The sequence below is a fragment of the Ambystoma mexicanum genome, chromosome 8 (assembly GCF_040938575.1).
Source record: "Ambystoma mexicanum isolate Mex_15411 chromosome 8, UKY_AmexF1_1, whole genome shotgun sequence".
In the NCBI taxonomy this organism is placed as follows: Eukaryota; Metazoa; Chordata; class Amphibia; order Caudata; family Ambystomatidae; genus Ambystoma; species Ambystoma mexicanum.
The window spans coordinates 1,142,324,335-1,142,349,173 of NC_090929.1; the positions used below are offsets into that span (position 1 = coordinate 1,142,324,335).

The 24,839-nt window shown below is 46.0% G+C and overlaps 1 protein-coding gene across 3 annotated transcripts in view; it reads right to left on the reverse strand.

The window, feature by feature from the left end:
- The window catches only part of ARID5B (AT-rich interaction domain 5B), a 654,996-nt gene that overhangs the window by 117,771 nt on the left and 512,386 nt on the right, over positions 1–24,839 (reverse strand). For 2 of the 3 annotated variants that reach the window (XM_069611202.1, XM_069611201.1), the window contains exons 5-6: positions 16,026–16,138; positions 8,261–8,465 (exon numbers count right to left, since the gene is read on the reverse strand). In XM_069611202.1, the coding sequence (XP_069467303.1) occupies positions 8,261–8,465; positions 16,026–16,138 (318 nt within the window). Of the gene's footprint in view, positions 1–8,260; positions 8,466–16,025; positions 16,139–20,662; positions 20,999–24,839 lie in introns of those variants that run through there. The other variant, XM_069611203.1, reaches the window with a different exon arrangement.

The following is a 24,839-nucleotide window of genomic DNA, read 5'->3' on the forward strand; positions in this document are numbered from 1 at the left end:
TTCATCAGATACATTTGCATACAATGATTCTAAATGTATGCACATTTGTTCTCATGAATATTAATGAGGGATATCCTGAAAACCAGTCAGGTTTTCTGGGCCTCGAGGCCTGGAGTTGGACAGCCCTAATGTACATTATAATGTATATTTATTAAAGAGCACATTGTGCTAGTGGCAGATGATCTGACCAACATTATCACTGCGTCTTTTTAGAGAGGCTTTTTTCCGGCATTACTGAAAGTAGCTCAAATATTCCCCCCACTGACAAAGGCACATTAAGAGCCAAATTATCCATCAAACCTCAGACCGGGCTCTAACATGCCCTTTTTGAGTAGAATCATGGAAGGAGAGGTAACTTCCCAATTATCTAAGTACCTGGAAGAAGTCACATTTTTGGCACGCTAACCATTCAGGTTCCTCCTTTTACACCCAATGGAAACCATGGTGCTGTTTACACGTGAAAAACCTTTAGAATTAAGGGGTAGAGGCAAACCTGTTGCACTTGTCCTCTTGGGCCTGGCAGCAGCGTCTGATACTGTGGAGCACAGTATCTAATTGCAATGCTTACAATCATCAATGCATATTACGGGCACAGCTTTAGCTTAGTTGAGCTCCTATTTAAAGGAAGCCATGGGTACCAGTTGGGCTCTTTACCTCAGCCATCTGTCAGTTATCCTGTGGTGTCCCGCAAGGCTTCTCTTCAATGTATAGACAATTAACTAAAGTTAAAGGAGGACAACACAGAAGTAGTAGGGTTTGGTTTTTGCCAACCTCCCTCTCCCCTATATATCCCCTTCCTGTTTGGGTGCACCCCTACTCCTGTGGAGCCAGCCAGGAATCCGGGCATCTTATTTGACAGCCAAGTGGCTTCCTCCTGGCAGGTAGAAGTGGTAACTAAAAGTGCACATGTTCATCTGTACTCTATTGCTAGGTGTACTCATCTGTTAGATCAGGAGCTCCTACAAGCCTTTGTTGAGGCAGTCGTCCTATCCCCAGTGCAATATTGTCTATCCATTTACCTTGGTATAGCTAAGAAATTACTGTCTAAACTTGGGGCCGTGCAAAACCGTGCAGTTTGCATGATCTTTGGTTTCAAGACATGCGACCATATTTCTCACGCTCGCAGGTTATTGCACTGGTAATGCCCAAGGACAATCAAATACAAGTTCGGGTTCTTACCCAGATTTGGAAAATGTTAAACAGATTAGCTCCCTCCTATCTCACCAACACGGTCCAGCAGTATATTCCAACCCTCTCCCTCCCCCTAGTATGAAGGATCTGTTGGAAGTGGGCAAACATAACACATCATGGTATGGTGGCAGGATGCTGCGCACCTTGGGGTGTGGTTTATGGAATAAATGACCAACTTCCCTCAGAAATTGTACTGCTTTGAGGGGCTTTAAAGCACAGACTTAACCGCACTACCTGGCTTTTGACATTCATTAAAAATTAATGGGAATGTTTCAAAGGTTTAGAGGCACTGCTTTGTTTTATGTATGCTAGCTCTGTTTTTGTACTTGTATTGTGCTATTGCATCGATATCTAATGTTCTTTGTTATTTATGTAAATTCCCACCAAGTGCCTTGATACTGGCTTGCTGGTGAGAAGTCTGGGCATAATAAATACATTTTACTACTACTACATGAAATATTGGATTAAGGTATTATGTGGAAAGGGGCTAGAACCTGGCACATGGAGAATCTGTGGAAACCAGTAGGCAGTTAGAATAATGACTATTTGTACTGCATACATAACAAACTGGGTTGTTTCCAGGACATCCCATTTTAAGTATTGGAACTTTTGCGCAGATTGCGGGGTGGCTGCTAGGCACAGAAGAGCTCCCAGCCCCCCCGAGCCGGAAGGCGCAGCCGGCCGTTACCCAAGGCTGGGACAAAAGGCTTTCACTGCTCTCTGCAGCTCTCTGCTGCTCGCCGCAAAGACCCTTGTCTAAAGAAATGCAAGAAGCAAACATGGTACCCAGACATGAAGGTAAGCCCATTGCACCCTTGTGTACAGCTGGCACCTATATTTTAATGGGTAAGGGTGTCATGTGCATACATTGCCCGCGACACTCGCCTTCTCCCTGCCCCACCCCATTCCTCCCTACCGGAGTCTCCTTTGGTTCTGCAATGAGACCAGCACACCCCCAGTGCGGGTTCATGTCTACGAACCCAATACTGCTACCACTTCCTAATGCCAGCACAAGGCGCACTTACTATTATTCTTCCAGCCCAGCACCACCATCACCGCCCCCCGCCTCCAGCCGAACCTGCTTATGGCCAACACACTTATCCCTCACATTCCACTCCAACGGCAGGGTCGCTCATGTCTCCCAAGCCTCGGCAGCACTCCACGTCACCACAGCGTTCAGAAAGCATCCACGTCGCTCCCAGCATGTAGCCCTGCAAGCATGCCTGCGCGGAGCGCCAGGCGCCCTGCACCAGTCTCGAACGTACTACCCCAGCAAGTTAACTCTAGTATGACACAGGGTCCCCACCTGCACAAACGCACCTTTAACGGGCCTCCCAAGCCTACTACTCCATTTTTGCAGAGGGCTGTCAACAAGCACTCCCCACCCAACCTACATAAGGCCAGGATGGTCCGCTGCCAGTCCCCACCAGGCGCCACGTCGATCCCCAAGCAAACTATGTCCTATACCCCAGCACTCACCACAGTAAGGAACTCCAGGCTACAAACTAGGCACTTACAATTCACCCTTACCCAACTCTCTGCTCTCACCACTAGGAGAAGTACTCACCTGGGCGCAAGGAACCACATAAGGCAATTCCCCTCCACTACGAACGCAGCCTGTGAGACTTACAAGCCTCAGAATGCTCTATGAACTGTGAGCTGCACTCGTACTTCTCCTCAGAACCCTGCCATCTCCCAGCTCAGCCTTCCTCCCACAGATACTTACAGCACTCATAATCTGCTCAACCTAGAACACAGCACTTCAACCAGAGCACCCTCTCATGTGCTGTCCCCCATAGCCAGATCGCTGCTGTCGCCCACCCCATTTACATGCCACTAGCCCACCAACCCATCCTCATGCTGCAGAGAGCCCTCATTAACGCTAGGTCTCTTTTGGCACATGCCCTAGATATCACCGACTTGATCCCCACGCTTAACCTAGACTTATTGGCTATCACGGAATCCTGGCTCCACGAAGCCTCAGGCCATGCCCTCTCCAAAGTCTAGCCAGACGGCTTCACGATTCTTGGGTGCAATAGACCAAACGCCCGAGGTGGCGGCATCACCCTCATTCACAGAGACTCCCTTCAAATCAGACCATGCAGTTTTTCTACAAAGGGCCACTGTGAACGCCTCTCCACCAAACTCACCACTGCCCCCTCATATTCCATCACTATACATATATACATATCATCTACTGCCAACCAGGCCCCATAGCAAGCCTCCTTCGATAAAGACCATACCATGTTCACAACTTGGGCAACAACATCAAGCCCACGTCGAGAGTCCTATTATTTGGGGTCTTCAACCTTGGCCGTAACGACCCTCTAGACACAGCAGGCACCACGGTAGCAAATGCCCTCTCTAGCCTGGGTTTCAGTCATTGTGTTGCTGCTCAGACCCATAACAAGGGCAGAACCTTAGACTGGATAGCCGATCTGAACAGCCAAATCATAGTCACCTCAAACACCCTCTGCCCCTGGTCACCTCAAACACCCTCAGCTTCTCCCTGCCGGCGTTCAAACAATCGCCACCCTCCACACATTCGCTCCCTCCTACATTGGCCGCAGCTGCTGGAAAATCTCCAGAGAGTCAACTCCTTAATGTTTCTGACCCAAAAAGTCTAGCAGACATTTATGCTAACACCTTGACCAAAGCAGTTAATTTAGTGGCGCCCCTCCTCCCCAGGAAATCCATAACCACATGCCACCTCAGCTGATTCACTACTGACCTCCAAGTCTTGTGTGCTAAGAAGACAGGCAAAGGCCATTTGGAAAAAAGGCCCCTCAGCGCTCCGGAAAAGGGTTTTCAATTAGATTGCTAAGGAATATAAACTAGCCATCTCAGCAGCCAAGTCTACAATTCTAGAATCGAGAAGGATACTTCCAACTCAAAAGAGCTCTTCAGAATCCTCAGAGAGCTAGAGACACCCGTAACAGCTCCTAACACGATTAGCAAGGACGAAACCTGGTGCACCAATATTAAGAATGAACTGTGTTCCAAAATAGGCATGCTACAACTTGGACAGAGCTGCATACAAACAGATACAACAATTTCTGGAAACACATCACATCTTAGGGATTCGACAATCAGGCTTCCACCAAGGCCATGGCACTGAATCAGCCCTATTAGACATAAATAGTGAACTGTATTCCCTCAGAGATGAGGGCAAACCGGCCATCCTCCTACTACTGGATCTCTCAGCAGCATTTGACCTAGTAGACAACAAGACTATGTCACCACCTCACCTTACTTCTCCCACGAAGCCACCTCCTAGTTCGCCTCCTACATAGAAGGCCGTTCCATGAGAGTCTTCTCAGACACTGCTAGTGCCTTGCTTATACTCATTCCGTGTGTCGTACCCCAAGGCTCCTGTGTCTCCCCCTCCCTATACAACTTATTCACCAAACCCCTATTCGACTTCCTGGAGGACATCAGCATATCTTATACCAACTATACTGATGACACCCAAATCTTACTACCATTATGAAGCTCCTACGAAGAAGACTCACTCATGCTAAACAAACGTTATGCTACAATACAGACTTGGATGCCTACAAACCTTCTATGTCTGAGTGACAAGATGGAGATCCTCCCTCCATCTGCTACAAAAACTAAGCCCGCTCTATACCTCCTTCACTATAAATGGAATCAAGATTCCTGTCTCAAAGACGGTCAAAACACTGGTTGTCCACCTGGATGCCTCACTATCGCTCACCAAACAAGTTAATGCGGTGACATCTGCGGCAGCTTACACTGCTACGCTCATCAACTCATCGAGACAATTCCTGACACCAGCGAGCTGCCTGACTATTGCTAGAGCAATCACAGGGGCGATATTGGATTATTTCAATGTCCTCTTTGCCGGGACATCTAAATGGAACCTCAGCAAACAAACTTCAGATAATCCAAAACAATGCCCTGCGTGCACCTTTAAACATTTTTTGTAAAAAGCTACTACAAGAAAGGCCCACTGGCTCCCTACCCGGGAAAGGATTATCTTTAAAACGTTGACGATCACACACAGATGTCTGAGAAACACCTACATGCAATACCTTTTTCAGACAATTGATAGATCAAAGTCAAAGACGCTCATCGGCTGGCCCTTCCAAAAGTGAAAAGAACTAAATGGGGGGGGTCAGTTTCCCTACGGTAGCTGCAAACCATTGGAAGGCCCTGCTATAAGAGCCGAAGACCCTTACTGGCCCTTATGTAAGGCAGTGAATACCTGGCTATTTGCCTAGCTGGTCCGCCCGCCAAACACTCTGCAAACAATTACCATGTGCCATAATATCTTGCATTGCATTGTTCTTTGTATGTCCTTTGCAGAATTTCTATCCGGCCCTTAAGTTTATGTACCATGTAACTGGTTGCAACAGCGCCCTGATGCCTTAGGATTTAGGTGCTTTACAAATGTAAAAAATAAAATAAATAAACTCTAATCAAGAGTAAAGTGAATTGCACCTCGAAAGACTTGCGGAGCCTCCAACATATCTACAAACATAAAAGCTGTAATGATGCTGATGGGTAAAGGAGGAGTCTGGCGCCATCATTCCAAGTGTATGAACTCTTTGGGGATTCACATTTGTGAGAGGGAACTTAGTTTGACAAATTATTGCAGTAATACAGCAAAGGAAGAAAGTGCATAGGTGCTATTGGAGTGGTTATAAGTAGTTACATACATGAAGACTGTCATGCTATGAGTGAGAACATGTAAAAAAAAAAAGATTTATGTCGTAATTATATGCCTGTTTATTGGTCATCCGGAAAAAACTGCCCAGAATTAAATATTCAGGGGTGGACAAGCAAAACCAGTCATTTGCTTCTAGCTGTTATTCCCGAATAGTGCATTTAATTGAGGTTCAAACTACAGTTTGGGTTCAATAATGGCAAGTAGATTCCAAACGGATGATCGTTGCATACTGTATCCTACAACTAAATGACACCACTAGAATGCACGTGGCTATAGTAACTAAGGAGTAATCAGCAGAATCCCAAATTCTAAGCCTTTAAAGCTGGGCATCACATTGACATCTAGGGCCCGATTCATGGAACTATTTGCACTGCTGAAAAGTGACTTTGCGCTGCCGACACAAATCCTAATTCATGGAACTGTGCAAAGTGTATTTTTGCAGTGCAACGTGATTTTGTACTGCACAAATGACTTTGTACTGCAAAAATACACTTTGCACAGTTCCATGAATCATGGATGAGTCAGCAGTGCAAACTCACTTTGAACCGTGCAAAACAAAATCCATGAATCAGGCACCTAGTAGGCCAATCGTTTGTGTGTTTTCTGCAAGATCTACTCCCCCACTCCCATCCTGTGCTATTAATAGCCACTGGGTCTGCATATAGCAAGTAGCTAAGAGGTTATCCACTGAGAAGGATTATATCTGCTAATGGGAACATGCATATTTTATTATTATTATTTAGTATTTATTGAGTGTGCGCCTAGCTTCGGAAAGCAACAGAGCGTGTTTACAGCAGAAGGGAATCAAAGTAAAGTTTTAGAGGACACACAAGTGTTCATTTGTATTTGCTATTTATATAGCGCCTTAATCCAAAGTGCTTTACATAGCAAATTTATAAAAACAGTGCAAAAATGAACAAATGTAATTTCAATGCTTTGCAAAATAAAGAGTAAGAGGTAATAGAACGTATAGAAAGAGGAAGAAGATTCCAGTGCAAGGGAGCAAAGTGCGCAAGTGTACGAAAACGTGATTGTGCACAAGGAGAGGCTGGAACTGCCAGTCGAAACCGGGTATTAGAATAAAGAGCGCGAAGGAGTGTAGAATGAGACCAGTGAAGAAAGGTAATCGGGAGTAAGACCATGTAACACATGGATTAGGCAGTTCTCATTTGGTATTGTTGTAGTGAACATTTCGGGAAAGTGGGCCTCATTACACGGTAGGCGGTAACCATGTGCCGCCGGTATTTTACCGTGTCCGCCTTGGTGGATGGCGGAATTAACGCCCTACTCCAAGGTGAGCGGGGGCGGCACTTCCTCATTCCCAGTTTTTGCCCCCATAGGGCATAATGGGAACGGGGAAGGCGCTAATTACAGTACCACAAATTGCAGTACCGTAATTAGTACCAAGGTCCTTTTGCGGCACCCTACTTTAACAGCTGGTAAAACCAGCCGTAAAGGTCGGGTCCCGCAAAGGGAACTCGTAGTAAGGCGGTAAGGGTTTACCGGTACCGGTGCCCTTACCGGTACCGGTAAACCCTTACCGCCTACCGTGTAATGAGGCCCAGTGTCACTTCCTAACTAGTGACATTACTTTTGTCTTAGATTTCAGAATTGACAATCAAGTAAAATATGTAGGTAATGTACAGGGCTGGGGGGCTGTCCTTCATCCACGAAACGGCGACATTCATCCAGTTGGGGTATTCAGAATGAACAACACATATGCAAATGATCTCCAGTGAAACACGTATACTTAAAGGTGACGTAAATATTTAAATCATGTATATCCTGAAACCCTGACACAATTATACTGTTGGCCTGTTCGACCCAGGCACTTGAAATGAAAAGGAATAGAATGTTCTGTCCGTGACTGATAAATTACTGGTGTGCAATTTAAATAATTCAATTGTCAATCTCTAGAGTGCGACATATAGTTCATGGCAGGCTCTGTGAGGGAAAGTGAAAGCATTCTGAACGTGCACAGCTTGCAGTGCTTAGGTGGCAACCAACTGCTCTAATGAAACAACGATGAAGTTCAACAGAAACAAGGCGGACATGCAGCCTGGGGAACAGGATATCAGTGCAATTAAGAAAAGGGGGTTTTCATCGGACACGCATTCAACAAACCCGAATCTTCGCAATTTGTATTTAGATGCGGGGAAATGTACCTCAATCTGGCGTAACGTGCTCTACTGAAAAGTTCTTTATGCTTAACATTTAAAATCCCCACAAACTAAAGTAAATACATAAACTATTCACCAACCTCCTATTAGCACAGTAGAACTTTAAAGGGGGAACCCAAGCATAATTAAGTATTCCCCAGTCGTTCATATTTCACACTACGTGTATAGTAACATAAACATGAAATGATATACTCACTCTGCTTAAAACCTAAATATGGTATTCTTTCAATTGGCGTTTTCCGTTCTTTCATGTACTTATAAAGTGCCACGAGAAAGGTTTGCTCTTCGGCCCTGCATTCTTCACCAGGGGTGACCTTCGGACTTTCTTCGATTGCCTTCTTGCAATTAGTGTTGCTGTTACTCTTGAGTTTTAGCAAAGCTGGCTTAGCCTCGCACTTTACCTAGAAGAACACAACATTATCAGGTTAGTCAGAGATAACAACATGCCTTAGTCATTTCCTACTGAAAAGACACATAGCATAACGTCACGATAAACGTGGATGCAATCCCTCAAACTATAAGCCACGTGGTAGACTACAATCAAATTCAATTTACAGCTGGCCCTACACTACTGGCACTGCTAACGTGCACTATTGATGTCTTACATCTCTATATATATATATTTGTGAAAGTGTGTTTGTATGTTCAGGTTTGGCTCTAGCCCCATAACAGTTGGTGGACTGAAATGTTGGCCTATGGTTGGCATACCAGCCTGGGGTGTACTGGCAATAGTGAAATTTCACCAACTCCACCCATTCGCCCTGCACAGGGCGGGGTCCGGCCCTGTGCTATCAGTATAAGGGATTTCGGAAGATTGACGATTTTGCAATTGTTGTCTCCAGCCCCACAACAGTTGGTGGGCTGAAATTATGGCTTGAGGTCAGCATACCAGTCTGGGGTGTACTGGCGATAGTGAAATCTGACTAACCCCACCCATTTGCCCTGCACAGGGCGGGGTCCGGCCCTGTGCTATCAGTATAGGTGATTTCGGGAGATTGATGATTTTGATACTTCTCCAAAAATATCTGCTGTTGTTGAGAGGTGTCCAACTCTAACTCTCAAGGGCCAAACACTTGGCGGGTTTTCAGGATATCCCTCATTAATATTCATGAGATAAATGTGAAAACATTTAGAATCATTGTATGCAAATGTATCTCATGTGGCACTAATTTCCCTGACACCCACTAAATCAATGGTATATAAAGGGAATAGGAAAAAGCGCACAAAGCTAAATTTAAACCAGACTGGCGAGACAATTGAACAAGTACAATTTTATGAATGTTTGGGAATGAGAATGACCGAAAAGGGGGTTTGGGTTAGCCAGATGGAGAAAACGGGGGTTGTATTGTCAAGGTACAGCAGCACCATTGTACATTTTGCCAGGAAAAATGGAGGGGGTGCAGTAGGGGTTTGAACAGAGGCTTACACACTACAAGCACAGCGGGCTGCTCTTTATGGGTCAGACTTCTGAGCATTGCGGACTGTGCGACCCCGTTGCCAATTGAAAAATTCTTAAAAGACGAATCAGGCCTTCCAGCAGCCATAACTACGGCACCTCTGCACATGGAATTAGGCCAACAAGACATAGGGCCCTTGGCAAAATGGAACCCACTGCTTTACTGGGTGAGACTATGTAGCTCGCCACGCCTTATGATTTACAAGGAAGAACTCAAGGACATCCTCGCTCAGGAAGGAGGGAAGACAGTGAAATGTGCCAGTACATAAATGAAACACTTTATAGAATAGGGAGTGAGGAACTCTGGCTTACCCATGAAGCAATGAATAATGCCTCTAAGGGCATAGTTAAAAGAGCGTACAAGCAGAGGGACGAAGTCATAAGAAGCGCTGGGCTTAGGACTTCCCAAAGTTTTTACTTATATTGGAGCAGGAAACTCATATACAGCTATGAATGGTATCTTGATGTCTTGACACCCAAAGGTGCATGCACACTTTACACCAAATGGAGGATGGGTATTCGGCCTCTTGCAGCCTGCAGAAGGCAATAGGACTCTGCTGTTACAGATAAATGCCATTGCAGAATTACGGCGATTGAGAATTTGAATCACATTTCCTCTTGCTATGTCCAACTTAAATGAAACTAACGTAATTGTATCTTAAACTGATATTTCTAAAATATGAAATCAGAAATATTGTTGAGGCTCAGGCATGTTGTTACAGGACACACAAAGCATTTATAGTATATGCAGTAGCTAAATAGCAGTTCAGAGCATTGCTAAGGAGGCAGACATTATTGAATATGGCCACAGCAGGGTCCTACTAGCCTACATGAGTGTGATAGCGTTGTAGGATCCAACCATGTCTTTAAGAACTAAGAGCAATTGTGCAGAAAAAAACGCTCATTTGGGAATTATGAAAAAGTGAGGAGCATGTAATCAGTGCAATTCCTGTTCTGATTTTACTGCTTGGGTTGACTCCTTTGATGCGATTACTGCACATTTGCCCTTCGATAAGGCAGATAAAAATTCTCAAGTTGATTTAGTGGACTCTCAGGAAAGCAGCACTATGATAGATGTAGCGTGTCAAACTAGCTCTACTGAAAAAAACGCCTAGTCGTCTGTTCTCCAGGAGAATACCATACATCAGCCTGTGGCTAGTGGCTTGGATTCCTGTCCCTCTGTGGGACTGATAGCTATGGCTTCACCAGGAAATTCCTTGTTAGCCTACAATAAACCTTTGGATTCAGTTAACCATACATATGATCCAGTTACTTTGCCATTTCGAAAGTATATCCGTGTAAAGAAGGCCTGTATGCCGGAGCTAACAGATCTGATCTGCAGAAATTTGGTGATGGAAAGAAACATTACCAATGTAAATAAACTAGCATGGATAGATTCAAGAGAGGCCCTGAGAAATACGGCTCTTTTTTGCTTACAATCCAAAGTTGGTTATGGCTGCGTTAGAGCTCAAGATCTTCGATTTTTGCAGAGTGCAAATTAAAGACTGGTGCGCTGGGAATGACACAGACTGTATTGTGATAGGTAGCAAGCCAGACTAATATGTCTCTGTTTTTGAGTTTACACAATACTGTGAATGGTTCTTCCCTGGTTGCCAAGCTATGGCTTGTATTGAACTGATGTTTCTATTCTTGCTATGTGTTTGTCTGTCTTGTTTAAGAGCTTCTATGCCTGAGGGCTCTTGTTTTGCGCTATAGAAATTAAATAAATAATTAAACAATCTTTAGGATCTGTACAGAGCCAACATTTAAAGAGGTATTATATAAGGAGGAAAGTGTTTGGGGTAGTGTGGTTATAACCCCTTCAGCGAATTAGCAGGATATTGGCCTGTTTGGGCAGTGGCACTTTCAGTCCTTACCCTATTTTGATCAGATCATATTCCTCTGGGGGTGTGGGGGGGCGTTGAATGTGGTAAAGAGGACAGTTGTTGAAGGACCAACAAAATAGGTACCAGGGTAGCAGTCTTGGGGGCGGTGTTGCACTTGATGGTTTCTACTTTCTCATTGAAAAAGGTAGCATGAGGGGTGCATTATCGGAGGAGCAGTTAGGGCCTCATTACGAGTGTACCGGTCCGGTAAGACCTTGACAGATGCACCATCACCATTCATGAATGGTGCCGGTGCATCCGTCCTTCCCATTCCCATTGAGTCCAATGAGACTCAATGGGAATGGGGAGTAATATTTTCCGGCGCCCGGAAATAGGGAATTACCGGGACAGCGGGGGCTGTAATGCCCCGGTAGGTCCGCATTGCCTGGCGCCAGAAACAAAAGACTCTGGCGGCAGCTGTGCCGGTATTTACCAGCACAGCTACCGCCGGACTCATAATGAGGCCCCTAGATAAATTAGTCACACATTGTTATGTTATGTAAATAACACTTATAAAGCTCAACTTAAAACTGAGGCGTTCCTGGCGTTTAAGGGATCTAAGCCTCAGAAAAGGGGGCAATCAGAGAACACGTGCAAAGCACTACATCCCAGCTGTAAACAGGAACGTTTTTAAAGCCCTCCTAAAAGAAAAATTGTCTTCAATAGCACAAAAAGAAAAAAAGGAGCAAGCTCCATAAAATTGAGGCCTCTACCAAGAAATCCCTCCACCAATTGTAGTTTTAGAAACCCGAGGTACACAAAGTAGATTAGTTGATCGAATGTTCCTCGAAGGGAAATATCTAGAAAAATTCTCACAAAGGGAAGAGTGCATTGTGATGGACTGAGTTTTGCCTTGCAGAAGAACAAGTAGAGATCAAAGTGCCTACTCTGCTATTATGCTTCTACAAACCAAGAGTGAACCCAATTATAAAGGTAAAACAGGCATAGTTAAGAGATATAACTCCTTCACCTATTGCAGTAACATGGGCCAAGGGAAGCCTATACTCTCAAGAGGGGTGTGAATGTGATTCAACAGCAGCCCAAAATGTAAAGTACAACAGCCCAAAGTAAAGCGAATGTCCAATCAAGGCTCTATAAATATATACACTTTAATTAAGCTCACCATCTGCAATAATGACTAAATACAAAACACTACAAACAAACCTACCCCTGTAGAAAGAATACAGAATATGCCAGCTAGCAAGAAGCAGCACTCTGGGTAAATAAACAGTGGAAGAAAGGAAAGTAATAACCACAATGTTCTTTAAAAGGATATGCGCTTGTGTGCAAAAGGGATTAAAATGATTTACCCAGTGTCTAGAGCCCAAAACTCGTCCAAGGGGACAGTTATTAGTCAATAACACCTTTCCGCAGTTCTTGGTGTTTCAACAACGTCGAACCAGGTCCTTGATACTGTTAAGGTGGTTTACATCAGGCTGAAATGCATTGATTGTGTTGTTCCAGATGGGGAGCTGATGCCGAGCAAAAGTTTGTTGCGGTTCGAGAAGTGTGGGTCGTGACCATAAGGGTCGGTTCAACGGAAAAGGTGCTTTTGACAGGATGAGTAGTTCGAGGCAGGCAGTCTGATGCAGGGTCATGGGTCACGGTTTGATGAGGCCAAGGTCAGCACCGAAGATGCTGGCGGTTCCAGGGCATGTTGAAGCAGCATTCAGATTCAGTCACCAGGGTCTGTTCGCCAGTCGGTTTGATGGTCAAGATGCTGGTGACTGGATACGCAGTTTGAGTCAGATAGATCTGGCGTGGCATTCAAAAGTGGGGATTTGATAGGTCCCCTAGGGTCTGGTCGACTGTTGATGAAAATGGCAACGAAGATGCTGGCGGTTAGAAAAACCACTCAAATGCGGTAGGTGCAACGATGAGCTTCAAGCAGTGGCAAACTGGTTAGAGAGTGCAGAATAGCGGCCGGGGAATGGTCCAGTGCCAAAAGCAGCTCCGGGTGGTCCTGTTGGTTCAGACAGGGTCGAATGGCTTGAATCACGACTTGCAATGGTGCAATGGTACAATGGCAAAAAAACACAGGGATCTTGCCTGGCTTGACTGTCAGGCTGCTGTGTTTCCCAATTCAGGAACACAATGTATCCTTGTTCTTGGGCTCCCAAACAGAGGGGGGCTGGCACACAACTGCATTCATCCTTCAAAACAGTGAGGTCCTGGGTACTGTTATGGCTGTTATGGCTGGATGAGAAGCAAGTCTTGCTCCAATATTAAAATATTTTTGTAAATCAGGCCCCAAGTCTTCACCTCACTGTCGGAGGGCTTTGGAAAGTCAACTGTCCCAACAGAGATCCAATAAGTTCTTCCTCAGGGGTTTGTTCCAAAGTGAATCAAGGATTAGGAGACTGCTTCTTTTAAAGGCAAGAGTACACAGACATTTGGACTAAAGCAAGCCTGTTTTAGGGGTCCAGTCCCTGTTCTTGAAAAGAGTGTTTTTTGCATTCTGACATCACACCCTAAGTGCTTTGTGCCAAGGAAAGTTGAGGGACAGGAAGAGAGGATTAAGGCAGAGAGAACAAGACGGTGTAATCTTCCGGCAGCTGGTCGGAGCTCCTCCCGTCTACACTAACCATCCGCCCTCCCCTTGTCAATAGCATCAAAGGCCCTTTGAGTATGCAGAACCCTGTTGTGAGGATAGTCCTTTTATGAAAAATATGCCCTTTGATTCCACTTCCCAGGACAGCTTCCTGAAGAGGGTGTTACTTGCACACAAGGGATCAAAGAGAGGCAAACCCAAAGGCTTCAGTCTTGCTTAAAGCAGCAGAGACAGCCTGGCTGGGGGGGGACACATACAACTTCCAAAGTAGAGCTGGGCTCACAGGGCTGACACATGTGTGATATCAATTTTGTGTGGTTTGTATAATTATGAGAGACACTAGCCACCATACCTTAAACTCAGGCAAGTGTGCAGCTGCCAACAGGATAGTAACTCTCATAGTTATGTGGTTGTATGTCTCAAATGCAGCCCCTGCACTGCAGTGACTTGGCAATCACAGCCGCTGCCAAATGGGCACTTGTGACCGCTGAACCTGCTCTGTCCCACTGGAGAGCAAGGGCTGCAGATCAGGATAGTGCTTTGGCAGGGCACAGGCGTTTTTGGCATGGAATTTATGAAAGGGTGATCTGATTAGCAGATTTACCTACCTGGGATGGAATTACGTTTAGCACCCTGGTGGGAGAAGCCAGCTAATCAGGTGGCTTGGACCGCGGGCTGAAACCATCCCACTCCGCACTTAGCTTATTTTGGCGGTGGGGAGTGCCGCTGCCACAGATTCATCTTGGCTCCCGCAGGCCGCCATAGAAAGGGAAGAGGGGTTCTATACACAGTACTACCTTCCCTTTCCATGGCAGCCATCTTGCAAGCGTATTTTCCATCTGTGATTGGAACGCCGGAAGGCGTCCCCTTCGCGGTAGGAAAATACTTTAAATTAGCTCTGTCCCATCATTTTGGGCAGGTGCTAATGGCATTAATGTGCCAAGTGCTGGAATGGGGGCAACGGTGCCCTCGTTATAGACCCGAGGTTAGGAAAGATGTGACAGTCTGCATCCAGTATCTGGAGAAAATCTCTGAATTAGGCTTATATGTTAATCTTGGGTTTAAGATGCAGCAAGAAACATGAGTAGGGGAGAACTGTGGCTAAAAAAGCAATGCACAAGTTTAAACCAACAGTAAGATTTGTAATGCTGGTGTGTATGTGGTTACGGACAGGTATTGCATTGGTAGTTGTGCTCTAATATAAACCGATTTTAAGCTACTTTGTACGGCACATTTTTAAAGCACTCTCATGTGAGTGGCAAAGGGTATATATATTTTGTATTCAAGCGCATTCAGACTATAATAATGGTAAAAGGCGCTATATAAATGACAAGTACAATCCAATACAATTTCATTTTTAAGGCACTTTCACGACCATGGAGCGATGCACGCTATGTACAAAGCACGTTGAAGACAAACATATAAATCTGTCATGGTCCACTTGGAAGAAAAACATTTCTAAGAACATGCTTGACTGTTAAAAAAGGATGGAAACTCTCACGCCTACTCTTCCGACAGCTGCAGGCAGGGGGCGTTCGAATCAATAGTAAACACAGAGAGAGGACATTGATTATCACTTGGGAGCAGATCTCACGTTACTGTACAGGCATTGTCCTAAAACAATGAAAAATTGGAATGAAGTGGGCCTGTTTTAACTGAAGCTCGCCACCCTTGTCACAAAAGGTTTATCAAGAAATCCTGTAAAGTGGCCAGATTGCTCATTGTGTAAGTGACTAATTTCCTTCGCCAGTTGACCTTTAAAACGTGAAGTGTATGTTTAATGGAGACTGGCACTCATCTTGTTTATTTTGCTCGGCGCACACCATTCCAGTATGTCACTGTTAGAGAAAATGAAATTGAAGACTGGGTGACGTCAGTGCTCGAGCGATGCCCTACTTTTAAACAAGCTGGATCTCTCGCTTTGTCTGCTAAGTAGCATTGCGGTCTAAAGCCTGCTGCGCAGACAGTGCGCGTTCTACGAGATTTCCGGGAGCTAATAAAGAGCTTCACTTGAACAATTTATCCGAATAGGTATGTGCAGCAAAATGAGAAGTCCAAAGTGCTTTACCTTGGCAACAGCCTTGCCATCACAGTTATTGGGGGGATCTTTCACTCCATTAAGCGAATCTCTCCTCTGTGAAAACAGTTTCTTTTTGCGAGGCCGGCCTTTAAGATTTGGGGCTGAAACAAACAAGAGAACAATTTTAAAGTAGTTATACAATATATTTTTTCCTTTTAAGCACAGGGATTTTATTTAAAAGGTACATCAAGACTGTTAGTTATCACAACATGCTCTATAACATATATAGATAGGATTCGATTGACAGAGCTATGGGGTCACAGAGCAAGGACAACTCTGTGCAATCAGAGGCTGACACCTGGGGCCAGGGACAGATCTGTTGCTTCAGATACAATGGGCCTCATTCTGAGTCAGGTGGTCCGGTAAAAAAATGCTGGTATCTGTGGATACCGGATACCGGCTCTTTACCGGCCTGCCCGACTACGAGTTTGCTGGTGGGGCCTCTGGGGAGGTAAGACAGGCACCCTACCGGCCAAAAAAGCCCTCACTAACGCCACATGACGGAATGGGGATTTATACCGTACCGCCGCCACTAGTAATCCAGCAGCAATGCCGCCGGACCGACTGCCAGTAAAGGTAAGTAGCAAATGCTGATATCCTGCTGCTCTCCCGCCAGGATACTGGCATACTCGGAATGAGGCCCAATGTTCCTTGTTACAAGTTTGGCAGTTTTAGCTAGGCTAATACCGCCAAACTGAATTAATGATACCACATGTGATAAAGGAAATGTACTGCATGATTCAGGGTTGCTGTTTTTCCTCATTTCGGAGTCTACAGGTCGGAAAATGGGACAAGCAGAATTACTGCATGCAGTAATTCTGCCTTGGCCACTAATACCATTATAAGTGGCGGTAAAACCTCCACCAACAAACGTATGTTTTTTTGCACACGGGTGCTCAAATCCATCACTATGCGAAGCAGTAAAACAGCTGTATTTGAAAATACTGTCTGTTTCACTGTTACCGCACAGCACATAATAAGGCCCAATGAGAGCTGAAGCAAGTGACCATGCCGTGAAGCCAGACCCAGAAAGCTGAAGTGAGAATCGGCTGAAGAGGGAGACACAGGACATTCCCCGTTGTTTTCACAAAATAAATTACTTCGATGTTATTTACTTAGTGGAAATTACTTCGAATTTGTGGGGTAAGGAGTAAAAGTGGGCGTGGGGATGGTAGCGAAAGGGGAAGGAGGAATGGGGGCAATTAAAGTATTTTCGAAGTAATTTCAAGAAAGGAAATTACATCGAATTAGTACCTGGCATTGTAAGTCCACGGGATACACTAAACGTGGATTGGCTCCTTTCTTAGCCATACCACAGTGTAATCATGTGGATGCACGAACGTTGTTCGCGTGCCGGGTACACTCTTTTTTTTTTTGTTCAAGGCAACCTTGGAAAGGGAGAAGGGACCACACATAGCCCCTTCTCCCTTTTCCAAGGTGGCCATTTTTTATTTGTATTTTTCTCCCATTCATTAGTACGGAGCAAGTTGGCCCAAAATGGCGCCCTGTTGCTCCGTACTAATGAAGCAGTATGCGCGTTGTAGTGTTCCTAGAACTAACGCATACTGCGACGAAACCTTTTCAAACGGCAAAAGAAATGCTGCTTGAAAAGGTTTCATCAGCCATTAGTATAACGCAGCTGCAAACTCCGGAAAACTAGTATCCCGAGCCTGCATACCCCAGAATACTAATGGCAATAAGCCCCTCGACGGCGGCCTAATACAGCCCGCTGTAATGCCCCCTGGGCATTAAATTTGGCGGTATTGGCCCGTCGTCTCGGGACTTATTGCCTCAGTAATTTACTTCGGAAATGACATAATATTTGGAGCAAGGGAAAGAGATGTGGAGTTATACACAGTGATATCTGCAGCAACAGACCTTTGGGGTCAGACACAGTAAGAGCTGGAGCAAGGGGAATAGAGTGGGAGCCATACTTGCACAGTGGTGGCTGCAGCAACAGAAAAAGTGGTGGAGTAAAATGGTGATAATTAGAGCAAAGAACAGAGATGTGCCGTCAGAAACAGTAAAACTGGAGCAATGGAAAGAGATGTGGTATTAAACAGATTGTTGCTTGCAGAAGGGACATAGATGTGGCATCATAAAGCAAGGTGCACAGACTTGAAGTGATGAGCTGTGATTTTAGGGGAAAGGAGATGACATCAGACTCTGGTCTTTGGAGCAGAGGGAGGGACGTGGAAACGTACACTGTGAAACATGGAGCGGGGCAGAGCTGTGGAGTCATTCACAGTGTTACTTTCAGAAGGGACAGAACTGTGCAATCAAACACTGTGATAGTATAGATCAGGGGCCACAGATATGGAGTCATAAATAGTGATACCTGGAGCAAGGAACTGAGATGCAGAGTCAGAAACTATCCGCGTTGGGGCAAAGACAGAGGCGTGGAGACAGAGGCAGTGAAACATGGAGAAGGGGCAGAGCTGGGGAAGAGAACATAGATGCCTGGAGCAAGGGAAAGAACCCCAGTCAGTGACAGTGAGCGCCCCATAGCAAGAAACAGATCTGTGGAGCAGGGACACCGCTGGAGAGTTGGAAGCAGTGGGACGTGGAGCAGGGGACATGCCACGTTTCGAAGAACCTTAGCATCACAAAGAAAAGACCATGGGCCTGATGATGAGTTTTGTAGCATTTCCTATGGAAATACCGCTAAATGGTAATACTGGCACTGCATGCAATAACTTTTCAGGTCTGCACGATTGCAGGCCATGCAGATACGAACATGCATTTCCCACAGGACTCTGTGGATTTTGTTTTATTTTGACGTATGGTAATAACCACATGAGGTAATGTGTGCAGCAATGCTTTTGTGTTTTACGAAAAAATAGGGGAGCCCCCAGCGTGTTCAGTGTGGGTTCGGGGCAAAGTACAAAGTAAAGAAAGAAGAATATCACTCACACTGGAAATTGACAAAGAAGTTAAGGTCTAATTTATGCAGTCATTTCTGTCACACAAAAGCAGGCGTAAAGGGGTGGGTGTCTCCTTCGAAACTCGTAATTTGGCGGGACGGTAAAACCGGTCAGAGATAGCTGAGTGAATTAAGCTCCAGCTGCTGAAATCTGTGTTTAATCCAAAAAATAAAAGATTTTAATCCCGGCACGACTGACTCAGACGTGTACTCTTTTGAGCTGTGCAAGATGAGTACACTGGTCTTGGGTGATGGTAACTCCTGTTATTAACAGTGCAGTGAAAAGGCAACATTCAGAGAGTATGACGAATATAACTACAGTATTATAAAAGATCAACTATTAGCATATACGTTTTTATTACAAAGCTGAGTTCGTTTAGCCCTCTTTAAAAGCCCCACCCCCGCCCGAAAGCCCCCCCCCCCACACCCCCAACCCCCAGTGATAGCAAATTCCTCTCTGGATTTAAAAATGGCTCACAAATATGCTACTCCGCTAAAAATGATTGTAGGTAAGTCCCTTACTCCCTCATAGCGGATATCCCAAAAGCCTGGCTGGGGGTGGCTATTCATTGGAGGCGAGAAGCCTAGACCAACATGCTGTCTGCACTTTCTTCAGCAGCAAGTTGAAGTTGCAACCTGTTGCCCGATGTTTCCCCAGGCATGGCGCAAGCACAGTCGGATCATGAACACGCGTGCGTGACGGCAGCAGAAAAGATCGCACACGCCAAAAGGAAGGGGATGGCTGAATGCACCTCTGCACAGCTCGCATGTCAGCGCCAGCTCCCAGGGGTCAGCCTAGAGACGCATTCTCTGCATACCTCTGCTATAACGGGCCAATATTGCAGCGTGTTGACAAAAGCTCCACAGTGCGGCGAGGCTATTTTGGTTCCCAAAGAACTGGGGTAAATGCAATGTCATCTTGACCTTGCCGCTGTATGCGCTTTGTTTTACTGCTTGCTAGGCGTTTTCCATATATCGCCCCCCAAATCGCGGCGATCGTCCTCCCATTGCGATGGCTAGTCGCCCACATTCCAAGCATGCAAGCAAACCCTCATTTATGCCTGTGCCCCCCCCCCCCTCCCACGCCCCCGTAGCAAACAATTCCAGTCCGTTCAGTTTACCAAGCCCATCCGGATAATGAAAGCCTTGGCCAAGTGTAAACACAGCCCCTGGCGTCAGCATTTAACAACTTGCCAACATGTCCCTGTCATCAGTTAAAACATTCAAAGGTGGCTGAGGAACGGGGCAGAGTACAAGTGTACCGTTTTTTGTTTTTCCCATGACTGGGTTCTGTATAGCAGCCAAGCACAGGGCACTAAGGGCTTCGGGGTCTCCTCCTGCATTTCTCTGAGCACCGGACGGACCTGCATATCTGCCACGACCGGGCGTTCTTACACGGGCAGCACAATTCCCAAGTCTAGCGCGCATAACAATGCATACTGTAATCAGATTCTAAATATACGCCGGCGCGAATTCGCTCCGATCGCTTCATGAGTACACTTTATACCGACGGTGCTTTGAAAAACAACCAAACTAAAATATCCTTCAAACGTCAAACGAGCCGAATTCTTCTGAGAAACCGGTGCGCTTAAAACACACCAGAAACTCTCACTTGCCTGCTAAAAGTTGACCATGTCCCTTAAGGGAAGGGCTATCACAGATCCCCAACACGCGGCTGAATGTAAAAGAGAAGGTTATTTACCCATTCCCGATGAGAGAGCTCAGTCGCATTTATGAGTGCTCCTGCGAGTGCTGCGCCCACCCCGTCTTCGGAAGTCTTGACTCGGTGTGCTGGATGTGCCGCTGACACACACTGAACGCTGCCGGGAATCTGCTGTGTGTGCTTACAACTCCCCTCCCCCTAGCTACAGTTCATTACACGCATAAACAGAGCTCGCCGACTCGCGCGCCCAGTGGGTTGAGCTACGCAGACTTTCAGTTTAGGTCGGTGCCAGTTGCTGCCGCCGCCACACGAACAATAACGCTTCCCTGACGCAGCCTGTGATTTCACGGCAAATGCCTCTGTTGATTCTGACCTCCGGCGCACGAGTTGGACTTGGGACAGAGTTCAGTGAATCACCACACATCCGGCGAGGCCAAATACAACCTGCTAACATCGATTGCGATAATTGGCGTGTTAAGGCGGAAGCTGTACCCTGATTTACTACAAGTGGCAGAAATAGCATGACTGTTGTGACCCTGAAAGACTCCACGCACACATTCAACACGTGATGAAACACTTTAACACCGGATTACACGTGTCGAGTCTTACTATACACAACATGTACTTGTTAGGTTAGGTTTGCTGTGAAACGGAGCTGGAAAATAGAGGTTTGACACGAAACTAAAAAGTACATAATGATTACAAGGCAATTCAAGGAACAAAGGTGGTTTCATTACCTACCAAAGCTCAGGGGCGTTCTTCTAAAAGTAGGCTTCTCCCAAGTGTAACGAAAAGGCTGTCAAATGGCTGCTGAGGTGCACCGGGCTGGCCTAAGATATGTCAGGGCTCATGGGGGAATATTTCAACGTGATGTTTTGGGGCGCCCCCTGCCGACAGCTGGGAAAAACTGTTTGAGACGTAAATCATAATGGAGAAAAGGGAATGAAGCAAGTGTCAATAGCTGCAGATTATTATGGGAAAGGCAGCTAGTGGGGAGCTGAACAATTAAATGTCCACGGAAAAGCTATTAATCACTCTCTGTCAGCAAGGGGCTAATGTAGGCAACACTGGAGTAAAAGGCAACAAGATGATAAGAACACTGCTGGATACTGCACCAGGCCAGAGGGCGGTGATGACCTAGGAGCGCCAGCAAAGGCAGTATGTAAAGTGTGCATATTTAATGTTCTGAATTAAAGTATGTTGCTGTGTCATAAGCCTGCCAACATGGGTCCACCCTCCTACCTTAAGAGGGGCCACTGCCGCCCCCATGGAAAGATGCAATCTGTCATTGCATCCTCCCTCCGAGGGCCCCTAGGACCCTCCTTGCTGCACTCAAAGAGCAACCCGGGGTGCTTTATAAATGTGAGCCAACTCTGGGTGTGCTCCCATACACAGCACATTCCCGGGCATATTTGTGTGTATGTTAGCGGTCTGCAAACGTTGATTCTCAAGATGTTTTAGACTACGACTCCCATGATCCCTCACCAATGACTATGCTTGCTAGGAATGATGTCCAAAACATCTTCATAGCCAAATGTGTGAACCCCTGGTGTATGCTTTGATAATACAAATCATGCACATGGATAACGGGACCACCCTCTTCAGAATGCAAGCATACAAAGCTTGCAGGCACCCATTATGTATTACAAAAAGGAACACATGGGCCCTTCTGTAGTAGCAGTAAAAACACCCTATGGGGAAAAACATATTGTACTATTTGTGCAGGAGGCACACATTTGATAACAAGGCCACAGGATGCATGATTGGAGTGCAATCTGCTTTCTTCAGGATTGGGAGACAAATACATGCCTAATAGTTACCAAAAGTCTCCCCTTTAACTTATTGTGTGGTTGCATACCACCAAGCAGTAGCTACATTTTACACTGAGCAGTATGTACCATTAATTGCAGCTCGGCCTGTAGAGCTGCCCAGTGTGCTCTTCCAGTGTAAAACCCTTTTAGCAGAGCACCCCACTCAGCCATGCCCACCCAATCAGACTGCTTTTGCATGGGTAGGGTGGCTTATGTTAAAGAATTCTGTGCTTTACAATGGTGGAAAATAGGCTGGTTATACAAATACCACCTCAAAATTCTCTTATTTGAGCAGTATTCCAGAAGAGCAAAGGCAGTGCTCAAATACACACACTGAGATATGTGAGGTTGTGTGGGAGAGGGCTGCAGTTCAATTATTATTATTATTATTTATTATTATGTATATTGGTTGCGGACCTAGGACCCTGGAAAATGGCTGGGCTTGGGGATGATGAATTTACATGAGTGACAGGTTGCCATGTCGAGGACATCACTCCCAACCGTCGTGGAGCTCTAGCTGCGCTGCATTAGAGCTTTTCACTCCGGGTATGATATGATGATGTGATAGGTTATTTATAATGCACTTAATACCCAGAGGTTATTAGCGCTGACTCGGGGATCAAACCTGTGTTACTCCATGGCTCTCATTACAAGGTGGGCGCAAAGGGATACCAGGCACCGGTAATGACACCGGTGCCGGTAATCCCTTTGCGCCCTATTCCGAGGTCCCTTTGCGGGTCCTTCCCTTAATGCCTGGTTTTACCAGGCGTTAAGGACGGGACCCGCAAAGGGATACCGGGGTCAATAACGTACCAGTCCCGCCAAGGTCGGACTGGACCGGTAAGTCCCCATGCCACCAAGCCGGTGGCGGTACCGGTATTGGTGCTAGGCATGTCGCTAATAGCGCCATGACTAGCACCAACCTCGGAATGAGGGCCCATGTGTTCTTGCTTCCAAGGCGAGCACTTTGACCCTGAGCTATCCTCCCAAGAGAGAGGGTAGGTATGGGGACCCTGCCGGAGCTCCTTGGGACTGCCGGTGTACTTGTGGACGGTTGTCACTTTTTCTTTTCCACTCTGGTCGGTGCACCCACACATGTGAGGTACTGTTTTTGTTGGAACACCTGTGGGAATGTGGGAAAGTAGGAAATGTGTTGTTGGCGGCGTGTTTTGGTGCTTTGCTGGTGGCACATGTCTAAAAATGTTGTTTTGCCAGGTATTGTGGGTAATACATTCTGTATCGATCCGCGCAAGTCAGACCTCTGTGGATTCCCACGTGTGTCTTCTTTTCAGAAATGCATGGGCTTTCCTGTTTTCCTTGGTGGCTACGACACCCCAGGCCCAAATCTGTAGGTTGTCCACAAGACCAACATTCTGAAAAATGTGTTCTCCTGAAACCCTTTGGGATACCAGTAGTGTAGCCTTTTCCCTTTGCGCCCAGGTAGGTGCACCCACACATCTGAGGTACTGTTTTTGTCGGGACACCTGTGAGAAGGTGGGAAGGTAGGACATGTGTTGTCGGTGGCCTGTTTTGGTGGTTTGCTGGTGGCAAATGTCTGAACATTTTGTTTTTTCCCCTAGATTTTGGACTTTGCTGGGGCTTTTGGGTAATATATTGTAGGGCGAATTGCATAAGTCAGACTTCTGTGGATTCCCACGGGTGTCTTCTTTTCAGAAATGCAAGGGGTTCTCTGTTTTCCTTGGTGGCTGCAACACCCCATGGCCAAATCTGCAGGTTATCCACAAGACCAAAATCATAAAAATGTGCTCTCCCGAAACCCTTTGGGATACCAGTGGTTTATCCATTTCCCTTTGAGCCCAGGTAGGTACACCCACAGATGTGAGGCACCATTTTCATCGGGACACCTGTGGGAATGTGGGAAGGTAGGACATGTGTTGTTGGCGGCATAGTTTGGTGGATTCCTGGTGTTAAATGTCTGAAATTGTGTTTTTTTCCCTAAATCTTGCACTTGGCCGGTCCTTGTGGGTAATAGATTCTAGGGCAATTCGCACAAGTTAGACCTCTGTGTATTCCCACGGGTGTCTCCTTCTCAGAAATGCATGCAGTTCCCTGTTTTCCTTGGTGGCTGCGGCACCCCAGGACCGAATCTGTAGATTGTCCACAAGACCAAAATCCTGAAAAATGTGCACTCCCAAAACTCTTTGGGATACCAGTGGTTTAGCCTTTTCCCTTTGCGACCAGGTAGGTGCACCCACACATGTGAGGCACCATTTTCATCGGGACACCTGTGGGAATGTGGGAAGGTAGGACATGTGTTGTTGGCGGCATAGTTTGGTGGATTCCTGGTGTTAAATGTCTGAAATTGTGTTTTTTTCCCTAAATCTTGCACTTGGCCGGTCCTTGTGGGTAATAGATTCTAGGGTGATTTGCGCAAGTTAGACCTC